Source organism: Biomphalaria glabrata, chromosome 11 (genome assembly GCF_947242115.1).
Source record: "Biomphalaria glabrata chromosome 11, xgBioGlab47.1, whole genome shotgun sequence".
Taxonomy (NCBI): domain Eukaryota; kingdom Metazoa; phylum Mollusca; class Gastropoda; family Planorbidae; genus Biomphalaria; species Biomphalaria glabrata.
This window is the reverse complement of record NC_074721.1, coordinates 25522396-25534241: the sequence shown is the minus strand read 5'-3', so window position 1 is coordinate 25534241 and position 11846 is coordinate 25522396. Positions and strand designations below refer to the sequence as shown.

General features: G+C 38.7%; 2 protein-coding genes across 2 annotated transcripts; one reads left to right on the top strand and one right to left on the bottom strand.

Moving 5' to 3' along the window:
* Positions 1-2104: 2104 nt before the first annotated feature.
* Positions 2105-5096, bottom strand: LOC106054864 (putative ankyrin repeat protein RF_0381). Its single transcript, XM_013210934.2, has 2 exons — positions 4959-5096; positions 2105-4588 (listed from the first exon to the last, which is right to left on the bottom strand). Exon 2 carries the CDS (start codon positions 4560-4562, stop codon positions 2763-2765), a length of 1800 nt encoding a protein of 599 aa, XP_013066388.2. The 5' UTR covers positions 4563-4588; positions 4959-5096; the 3' UTR covers positions 2105-2762.
* On the top strand, positions 5074-7629 carry LOC129928950 (uncharacterized). Its single transcript, XM_056045553.1, has 3 exons — positions 5074-5081; positions 5212-7114; positions 7618-7629. Exons 1-3 carry the CDS (start codon positions 5074-5076, stop codon positions 7627-7629), a joined length of 1923 nt encoding a protein of 640 aa, XP_055901528.1.
* The last annotated feature ends 4217 nt before the right edge of the window (positions 7630-11846 follow it).

The following is an 11846-nucleotide window of genomic DNA, read 5'->3' as shown; positions in this document are numbered from 1 at the left end:
GTGATCATGGTGTTCTGTCTTGTGTGAGCATGGTGTTGTCTTGTGTGATCATAGTGTTCTGTCTTGTGTGATCATGGTGTTCTGTCTTGTGTGATCATGGTGTTCTGTCTTGTGTGATCATGGTGTTCTGTCTTGTGTGATCGTGGTGTTGTTTTATGTGATCATGGTATTCTGTTTTGTGTGATCGTGGTGTTCTGTCTTGTGTGATCATGGTGTTGTCTTGTGTGAGCATGGTGTTGACTTGTGTGATCATGGTTTTGTCTTGTGTGAGTATGGTGTTCTGTCTTGTGTGACCATGGTGTTCTGTCTTGTGTGATCATGGTGTTCTGTCTTGTGTGATCGTGGTGTTGTTTTATGTGATCATGGTATTCTGTTATGTGTGATCGTGGTGTTCTGTCTTGTGTGAGCATGATGTTGACTTGTGTGATCATGGTGTTGTCTTGTGTGATCATGGTGGTCTGTTTTGTGTGAGCATGGTGTTCTGTCTTGTGTGATCATGGTGTTGACTTGTGTGATCATGGTGTTGTCTTGTGTGATCATGGTGTTTTGTCTTGTGTGACCTTGGTGTTCTGTCTTGTGTGATCATGGTGTTCTGTCTTGTGTGACCATAGTGTTCTGTCTTGTGTGATCATGGTGTTGTCTTGTGTGAACATTGTGTTGACTTTTGTGATCATGGTGTTGTCTTGTGTGATCATTGTGTTCTGTCTTGTGTGACCATGGTGTTCTGTCCTGTGTGAGCATGCTGTCTTGTGTGATCATGGTGTTCTGTCTTATGTGATCATGGTGTTCTGTCTTGTGTGATCATGTGGTTCTGTCTTGTGTGATCATGGTGTTCTGTCTTGTGTGACCATAGTGTTCTGTCTTGTTTGAGCATGCTGTCTTGTGTGATCACGATGTTCTGTCTTGTGTGATCATGGTGTTCTGTCTTGTGTGAGCATGGTGTCTTGTGTGATCATGCTGTCTTGTAGGATTATGGTGTTTTGTCTTGTGTGATCATGGTGTTGTCTTGTGTGAGCATGGTGTTCTGTTTTGTGTGAGAATGCTGTCTTGTGTGATCATGGTGTTGTCTTGTGTGAGCATGGTGTTCTGTCTTGTGTGATCATGTTGTTGTCTTGTGTGAGCACAGAGTTCTGTCTTGTGTGAGAATGCTGTCTTGTGTGATCATGGTGTTATGTCTTGTGTGATCATGGTGTTATCATGTGTGATTATGGTTTCATTTTCGTGTGATTATGGTGTTCTGTTTTGTGTGATCATGGTGTTGTCTTATGTGATCATGGTGTTGTGTTGTGTGATTATGGTGTTCTTTCTAGTGTGATCATGATGTTCTGTCTTGTGTGATCATGGTGTTGTCTTGTGCGATTATGGTGTTTTGTCTAGTGTGATCATGATGTTCTGTCTTGTGTGATCATGGTGTTCAGTCTAGTGTGATCATGATGTTCTGTCTTGTGTGATAATGTTGTTCTGTCTTGTGTGATCATGGTGTTGTCTTGTGTGATCATGATGTTTTTCTTGTGTGACCATGGTGTTGTCTTGTGTGATCATGGTGTTGTCTTGTGTGATCATGGTGTTGTTTTATGTGAGCATGGTGTTCTGTCTTGTGTTATCATGGTGTTGTCTTGTGTGAGCATGGTGTTGTCTTGTGTGATCATGGTGTTGTCTTGTGTGATCATGGTGTTGTCTTGTGTGATCATGGTGTTCTGTCTTGTGTGAGCATGGTGTCTTCTTGTGTGAGCATGGTTTTCTGTCTTGTTTGATCATGGTGTTCTATCTTGTGTTATCATGGTGTTGTCTTGTGTGATCATGGTGTTTTTCTTGTGTGATCATGGTATTGTCTTGTGTGATCATGGTGTTCTGTCTTATGTGAGCATGGTGTCTTCTTGTGTGATCATGGTGTTCTGTCTTGTGTGATCATGGTGTTCTGTCTTGTCTGATCATGGTGTTGTCTTGTGTGAGCATGATGTTCCGTCTTGTGTGAGCATGCTGTCTTGTTTGATCAGGGTTTTCTGTCTTGTCTGAGCATGGTGTTCTGTCTTGTATGATCCCAATGACCTCTATATATGTTTGGCTTAAAGTAATTGAAATAATACATTAACAAGCACAGTAAGACATTTAAAAACATTTAATACCTTCACATTTAATATTTAGTATTGTTATAATATAAATAATTATATACAATTATGGATTGATAATGATCACCGCCGAAAATCCGAAACCAACAAAATACAAATCGGATTCATGAAAATAGATTTCTATACAAATTAAAATATATGTCTGTAATAATAATTTACAATGTACTTTTATACTTTGTATTTTACAGAAGACAGAATCATTGAAATATTGAATTCAAAAGCAAACGTTGAGCTGTGTTTGAATGCAGTGGCGTCACTAGGGTGGGTGTTACCCGGTGCGATAAGCTCAAGGTGTCATCCCCTCCAATCAGCTTTTCCCTAAAACAAACCATCGTTGTCTAGTTCTTTTTGTTACACAATAATACAACGAGCAAATGATCATTTATTGGTTGTTGTAACACAAAGTTTGCCAATTGTACCGGTATGTTAAAATCTAGATGTTTCTGACATTTAAAATTAGTTATTTTACATAGATTAAAATGTAAGATTTTTAAATTAGAAACATATCAACTGAACATGCTTTAAAAAGAGCACCTAACGAAATAGTTTAACATCACAGTGAAAAATGCAACCTTTAGAAAATATATTAAACAGTACAAAAACTTTTTAAAAAATGTTTGAATGTCTAAGTCATCATTTAGCTAAGTGAATCATTTGTGTGTGGTTCTGGACAACTGGTGATTGTGCAGTTTCTTGATCTAAAAGTGCTTGAATTATTTCCGGATTGTTTCTTTCAATAGCCACGAAAAACGAAGTTTTCCCGGCCACATTTTTAACATTCATATCGGCTCCTGCCTTCAGCAACATTCGAACGAGTTGCGGATTATCTCCTGCACAAGAATAGTGTAAAGGGGTGTCTCCAACGGAATCTCTTAAATTCACGTCAAAAGAACTATTGATAAGTGCTTGAACTAAATCTGTTTTACCCAACTTCACTGCACCATGCAATAACGGCCTGTTGTCCATTTCACCAAGTCCAAGACCTGACAAAAATTTGATAATATTTAAATCTCCCATTTGAAGAGCTACAATCAAAATGCTATAAATATCTTTGTCTAGAGGAAACTTTGATGACAAGTGCTCTAAAAGTTTAAGTTCTTTTCGTTCAATTGCGATTTGAAATGCTTCTTTTGGATTCTTCTTTCCGTAAGTCTCGATTAGAAGTTTGGCTACATCAATACGTGTGCTTGTCAAGGCTATGTCTAAGGCCGTTCCGTCTTTACAAGTAGCTTCAATATCAGCACCAGCAGAGAGGAGTGCTTCCAGTGCTCTGGAATGCCCAAATTTTGCTGCAACCATTAAAGGTGTCAGCTCGTCAGTGTTGACTCGCTGGTTTACTTCCGCTCCACACAAACACAACCAGCTTATCACATCCGGATCATCAGTATGAACTGCAAGAATCAGGGGACTTTCTAGCTGTTGGTTCTTCTTCCCCTTAGGTTTCTTCACTGTTTTTAAACTGATGTCAACGCCATTTAAAAGCAGAAATTTGATGATATTCCTATCGTTTGCAGTTAAAGATTTGTTATTATCTCTCAATATTTGTAAAATAGCTGTCAGAGCCGTTTCACCTTTAGCATTTTGAACGTTCAGACAGTTAGGTTGAGATACATAGATAGTTTTGACTAGGTGCAAATCACGGCGCTTGACGGCACAAATAAGCAAAGGCTCATTTCTAATTTTACTTTCCATATAAATCTCTAAGAACTTTTCTATTCCTTTTTTGTTTGCCATTTCAAGAATGGTTTCACCATTTATAGAATCATCAATCAAAGCCCCTGCTTCGATTAACATTTGTATGGTATCTAAGTTTGACAACTCAATAGCCTTCATTAATGGTGAATAGCCGTTCTTGTTTTTCTTGTTTACTGTTAATTTGTTGGTAAGTAATCGCACCATGTCTGTAGCCCCCGCCTCATTAAGAGCAAGGAGTAACGCCGTATCACCGTCTTGGTTGCATCTATTTATATCTGCTTTGTGACACACTAACAATTTGGCCATATCCAAGAATCCATGAAGAGCGCACACCATAAGAGCCGTGTTTCCCTGTTCATCGGCACAGTTAGGATCAGCGCCAGATGAGATAAGATACACGAGTGCAAGCTTGCTACCACGATAGGAGGACATGATAAGACATTTATTCATGCAAACAGAAGAACAAGGGAGTTTTTCATTCTGTAGTATCGTTGCAATATCTTGTACCCTACCAGTGGTCAGGGATTGTATCAAAGCCTGATCACCAGCGCCATTGGTCAAACATCTCGGCCACTTGTCTTTCTCCATTTCTTGTTTGAACATCTTCCATTTGTTCTTGGTGACTGATTTCCCTGTCAGTAATGGCTGCTCCTTTAGCAGTGTGCTTGAACCTGCTTCCTTTTGACCTTTACTCTTTTTTTCTTTTCTTTTGGCTGTTTTTGATTGGGTCTCAGACATTGTCTAATAATCTTCCAACTTGTTTTCTGTTAAATGTAATGAAAGAATCGAAATTAATGTATTTTTATACTCATGGGAATGATTGAAAAGGATGTGAAATATTTGCAAACTGATTTATGATCTCATCGAACTGAACATAAACAAAAATGTGTATATAATGTAATAATGTATAGATGAATCTTTTTCAATCAACCGTCGTGGATAGGCCTACTTTGTAAAGAAACTAACGTTTCAAAGGACTTGACAGTGGGTTACTTATGCAAGATAGCTATGACAATAGTCACATTCTAAAAAATTCTAAGATATTTACTAGCACAATTAATGTGTGGGCCTACAATGATGGATTTCATTGTAATCATTATACATGTATTACAGAGTACAATATATGTTACTTACATTAATGTGAATTTAATGCAGATAAAACTGACTTGAAACTTATGACTAGTGTCTATCTTCACAATCTAGTGTGTTATACTTGTTCTATGCCCTATTTTCTTAAAAGGGCGTCGTAATGCACAAGTGGGCACATTTCGGTCTTTGACCCACTAATTTTTGTTGGAAAATCAATTAGCTGATTTATTTTTTGATGCCGTTATTGGGAAAACCTGATATTGATTTATGCTTTTTGGTAGTCTATCTCTGTGACTAGGTCAGAACCACCAGTTTATTCTAGCACTGTGACTAGGTCAGAACCACCAGTTTATTCTAGCACTGTGACTAGGTCAGAACCACCAGTTTATTCTAGCACTGTGACTAGGTCAGAACCACCAGTTTATTCTAGCACTGTGACTAGGTCAGAACCACCAGTTTATTCTAGCACTGTGACTAGGTCAGAACCACCAGTTTATTCTAGCACTGTGACTAGGTCAGAACCACCAGTTTATTCTAGCACTGTGACTAGGTCAGAACCACCAGTTTATTCTAGCACTGTGACCACGTCAGAACCACCAGTTTATTCTAGCACTGTGACTAGGTCAGAACCACCAGTTTATTCTAGCACTGTGACTAGGCCAGAACCACCAGTTTATTCTGTCACTGTGACTAGGTCAGAACCACCAGTTTATTCTAGCACTGTGACTAGGTCAGAACCACCAGTTTATTCTATCACTGTGACTAGGTCAGAACCACCAGTTTATTCTAGCACTGTGACTAGGTCAGAACCACCAGTTTATTCTAGCACTGTGACTAGGTCAGAACCACCAGTTTATTCTAGCACTGTGACTAGGTCAGAACCACCAGTTTATTCTAGCACTGTGACCACGTCAGAACCACCAGTTTATTCTAGCACTGTGACTAGGTCAGAACCACCAGTTTATTCTAGCACTGTGACTAGGCCAGAACCACCAGTTTATTCTGTCACTGTGACTAGGTCAGAACCACCAGTTTATTCTAGCACTGTGACTAGGTCAGAACCACCAGTTTATTCTATCACTGTGACTAGGTCAGAACCACCAGTTTATTCTAGCACTGTGATTGGGTCAGAACCACCAGTTTATTCTGTCACTGTGACTAGGTCAGAACCACCAGTTTATTCTAGCACTGTGATTGGGTCAGAACCACCAGTTTATTCTGTCACTGTGACTAGGTCAGAACCACCAGTTTATTCTAGCACTGTGATTGGGTCAGAACTACCAGTTTATTCTAGCACTGTGATTGGGTCAGAACCACCAGTTTATTCTGTTTCTGTGACTAGGTCAGAACCACCAGTTTATTCTGTCACTGTGACTAGGTCAGAACCACCAGTTTATTCTGTCACTGTGACTAGGTCAGAACCACCAGTTTATTCTAGCACTGTGATTGGGTCAGAACTACCAGTTTATTCTAGCACTGTGACTAGGTCAGAACCACCAGTTTATTCTGTCACTGTGACTAGGTCAGAACCACCAGTTTATTCTGTCACTGTGACTAGGTCAGAACCACAAGTTTATTCTGTCACTGTGACTAGGTCAGAACCACCAGTTTATTCTGTCACTGTGACTAGGTCAGAACCACCAGTTTATTCTAGCACTGTGATTGGGTCAGAACCACCAGTTTATTCTGTCACTGTGACTAGGTCAGAACCACCAGTTTATTCTAGCACTGTGACTAGGTCAGAACCACCAGTTTATTCTAGCACTGTGACTAGGTCAGAACCACCAGTTTATTCTAGCACTGTGATTGGGTCAGAACCACCAGTTTATTCTGTCACTGTGACTAGGTCAGAACCACCAGTTTATTCTAGCACTGTGATTGGGTCAGAACCACCAGTTTATTCTAGCACTGTGACTAGGTCAGAACCACCAGTTTATTCTAGCACTGTGACTAGGTCAGAACCACCAGTTTATTCTAGCACTGTGACTAGGTCAGAACCACCAGTTTATTCTAGCACTGTGATTGGGTCAGAACTACCAGTTTATTCTGTCACTGTGACTAGGTCACAACCACCAGTTTATTCTAGCACTGTGATTGGGTCAGAACCACCAGTTTATTCTAGCACTGTGATTGGGTCAGAACCACCAGTTTATTCTGTCACTGTGACTGAGTCAGAACCACCAGTTCATGGGCACCCGCAGGTAGGTGCAAGGTGAAGCACTTGCCCCCCCCCCTGGTTTCTGAGTAGCCAAATTGTAGCCATTTTCTATGCACCATCAGATCAATTAAAAACAAAGTAGCAACTGAACAAGAAGTGCTGCCACTAGTGACTGAATTAGCTGTAGTAGACTAGCCTAGGCTTATCAGGAATAGATGGCTGACAATGTACGTGCACCCCTCTGAATTCTGAGTAGCCAAATTTTAGCCAATTTTTTACATATTCAAATCAATTAACTTCTGCTAGGAAGCAATTTAGCATGTGAAATAAAGTTAATAAGGATAAGCTATTATTGTAATAAATTAATTTTTTTAAAAATCTATAATTCATGTCCAATTATGTGAGCTTTATTATAGACTTTCAATTCAATATTCCCCTAAGTCGTGGCTATTTGTTTTCATTTGCATATAATTATACTTATAATTATATTTAGCAAAGGCCTAGAATATGATATTAATTTTGTTGTTGTTGTTTTTTGTCTTGAAGGAAACATTCTAACCAGCTGTCTTATCTTATATAATACAGACGTTACTTCAAAAAAGAAGATGATTACGTCCTACGCGTCATGCATTTAGTCATGCATGACTAAATGACTTAAACTCTGCCAAGTCACTGGTTTTCCTGGCTAGCTCAGGCAACCCATTCCATGCTCTAATAGCACTAGGGAAGAAGGAGTATTTGTACAAATTTGTCCTAGCATATGGGACGAGGAATGTGCCTTTATCTTTGTGTCTTTCAGAGTATTTTATTAAATTTTGTTTTTGTATTTGAAGATTATGGTTCAGTGTTTTATGTATGATTGCTACTTTACTTTTGAGCCTTCTGTCCTGAAGACTTTCTAAATTTAGTGATTTTACTAAAGGTGTTACTCTAGTCAAATGTGAATATTCGTTTGTTATGAATCTCACTGTTCTATTTTGTGTCTGTTCCAGTTTCTTAATGTTTTCTTGAGTTGAGGGGTCCCAAACGGAGGATGCACATTCTATCTATTATTGGTCTAACCAAGGTTAAATAACACTTTAGTTTTATGTTCTTATTTGCTTTATAGAAATTTCTTTTAATAAACCCTAATGCTTTGTTTGATTTTTTTGTAGTTTCATCAATTTGTGGATTCCATGACAGTTTTTCATTTATTATAACACCTAGGTAGGCCTATTTTGCGTTTTTAGTCTGTGTTACTGGTTTGCCATGAATAAGATAAGTGGAATTAATTTGTTTTAGTTTTTTTTTGTTACTCTTAACAACTGACATTTTTCTGGGTGGAAAGACATGCTCCAATTTGATTTCCACTTCTGTAATTCATCTAATTCTCTTTGTAAAATATCTGTGTCTTGTGTTGTTTTTATTGTTCTATATATTATGCAATCGTCTGCAAATAATCTGACTTTTGTTCCTGAAGTAATGCAATTTGGTAAATCATTTATGTAAATTAAAAATAGTAGTGGACCCAAGACTGTTCCTTGAGGTACACCTGAGTTTACTGTTATCGGTGTTGATTTAGAGCCATTTATTATTACAGTTTGTTCTCTCCCTATCAGAAAATCTTTAATCCACTGATGCAGTGGACCATTAATGCCGAAATATTTTAATTTTTTAAGCAAACTATGGTGGTGAACTTTGTCAAAAGCCTTAGAAAAATCTAGTAAGATAGCATCTATTTGTTCGCTATTATCTAAACCTTTTGAAAAATCATCAATTAGTCCTATTAGTTGTGTTTCACATGATCTATATTTCCTAAAGCCATGTTGGTATGGTGTGAGGACATTATGTTTGTCTAAGTGGTTTATGATGTTGCTACATATTATGTGTTCTAGGATTTTACATGTGATGCTGGTAAGTGATACTGGTCTGTAGTTTCCTGGGTCAGATTTTTCTCCTTTTTTAAATAGTGGGGTGACATTAGCTTCTTTCCAGTCCTTTGGTCCTCTGCCCTGGTTAAGTGAAGCCTGAAAGAGTATTTTGAACACTGGGGCTAGCTCATTGCTTAGTTCTTAGAGTAATCTAGCTGGAATACCATCAGGTCCAGATGCTTTATTTGGTTTGGTGTTGGCTAATAGTTTTTGAATTCCATTTTCTTGTACTACTATATCTTCTGTCTTTCTATTTGATGTATGTGAAAGTTTCTTTGAACAAGATTGAGGAGTGCAGTCATCTTGATAAATGTATTTACGTCTTGTGGAGTTGCGGTTAGTGTTAACGCTCGATAAAAGAGCAGGATGAGCATGTCCACCAAGTAATGATAGAAGAGATATAAGAAAGTGCTTCACATGCCATCTGAGTCTAAACGTTGATTTGTATCGACGGAGCAGTGGCAGCAGCAAGAAACCAAAATACATTAGAATAAGCATGAATTAACTGCGTTTTCTTGATATTTCGTTCATAAAATGCAGCTATATCAGGCACTGAACAGATTGTTGGAGCAATGGATTCGTTGATGGCGATTGTAGACGTGAAGAATTCATTGGTTTTATCAATGCCTGTCTAACGTCACTGTTGCTAAGATAGAAGCACTGCCTGTGTCTAACGTCACTGTTGCTAAGATAGAAGCACTGCCTCTGTCTAACGTCACTGTTACTAAGATAGAAGCACTGCCTCTGTCTAACGTCACTGTTGCTAAGATAGAAGCACTGCCTCTGTCTAACGTCACTGTTGCTAAGATAGAAGCACTGCCTCTGTCTAACATCACTGTTACTAAGATAGAAGCACTGTCTCTGTCTAACGTCACTGTTACTAAGATAGAAGCACTACCTTTGTCTAACGTCACTGTTACTAAGATAGAGGCACTATGTCTAACGTCACTGTCAACTAATACATTATCAAACTACTCGGCCAAGGCTACGATGACTGTTCGTAATAGATAGCATTCAGAACTGTGTTCAAGCTAGGATTCGTAAAAAATATCCAAAAGCAGCCTTAGTCCATTGCGCGTCTCACAGACTTAACCTTGTTATCAATGACCTGTTTGACGTTTCAGATATCCGTAATGCTGTTGGTGTCATCAATTTCTTCCGTAACAGCCCCAAGCGAGAGCGTTGGTGCTAAATTTATCTCGTTTGTGTGACACGATAGACTGAGAAATAAAATTTCATTAGCGCTTTACGTCACAACTTTGAGAAGATCTTTGACTGTTTGGTGTATTTTAAAATAGTGGCTGTAAGCGAAACCTGACAAACTGCTTATGTGTGATCAGTGCTTGCTTCTCATGTGTTGCTGATTTGTCTTTAAATTGTCGTCATGTATTCAATATTTTTGAACCAGTTTCCGCGATGTTAAAGTCTGTTCATTTTAACATAAGTGGCCGCTCAACAGCACATCAGCAGTCACATTAATGACATAATCAAAAACCAACTTGACCATGTTGATGAACACTTCAGGGATGGCATCTTGAGAAAGGCGAGACTGCTGGCAGACAAACTTTGTACCGGGTATTGCTAACGAGACATTGCAGTCGACAGACACGACGAGCAAAAACCAAATGTTTTGATTTTGGTATTATTAAAGAACACACTTTTACATTCCGTATCTTGATTCGTCAGTTTCTTCATTAATGGCTCGCTTTTAAAGCAATAATAAGTGCTCGGTTCAACCTGTTTTGACAACACCCTAAAATGATGCAAGAATTGCAACGTAAAGAAGAATATCAGAACTGCCAGATAAGCGTTCATCGCCGGTTTGTCCATCGCGACGAGAAGCAATTCAGTAGTACTAGTCGACCGGCGGCGTAGCATACGCCGCTATTTTGCAGGGCCGGCCATATGCCACTACAACCTATGCGACAGCAGTGGGCCCCGTACTTTCATGGAACCCGCGCTTATTCAAGGTGTACAAATTATTAAATTAAACCATTTTATAACTTAAAACAGATTTCCCGCGCCCTCCTGTCGATTTACCAGGAGCTCCTGAAAATCTCCCGAACTTGCAAAATATACGAAAAAGTCCTAAAAATATACGGAAATAGATAGACAAATATTGTCATTTTTGGGGTGTCATTCAATATGGAAAACGCCAATCCTACGCGCGGCAATATGCATCAGCGTAATTGTGTAATCTGGTGATAGAAGCTTCTCGCGCTTCAAACTATTGAAGATTGCTTGAGGTCAACAATTCTCAGAGATAGATTGAAACATTTGGTAATTCTTGCTAATTCATTTTGTCGTAGAACATGTCTCGCAAACCTGATGCGACGCTCTGTCACAACCTTACTAAGAGGTCGACTCCCAGTTCGGCATAGGATTTCCTTGATTGAGACCCGATCTCTATAACTGACTTTTAAAATCCGTCTTAGACATCTTTGTTGAGCCACATTTAGTGGTTTTCAATTTCGGCAGATGACTTATTTACTGCACTTTATTCATGGAGCCCAGCCACTGGTAGAAATGTGTAACCTTTCTTGAATACGCTCTTGGAATTAGGTGACTGAAGTTTGCTTTAGATTTTGTATCGAAAAGAGAAGTGTTATCATAAAAATCATCTGTTGGGGGGGGTTTAAACTAAAATATCTCATTTAGAATAGAATTTGGTGAATGTAGTTTGCTTTAGAATACTTTTGAAGAGAGAGGTTTTCAACCTCAAAACTCTCTGTAGGGGGATTTTAAACTCAAAACCATCTGGAGGGTTTTTAAATTAAAAAAAAAACATCTGGAGGAGGGGAGTTTAAACTCAAAACCCCCCATTGGATTGGCTACGCTCAAAGAATTTTAGTTTGTAATTTGCTT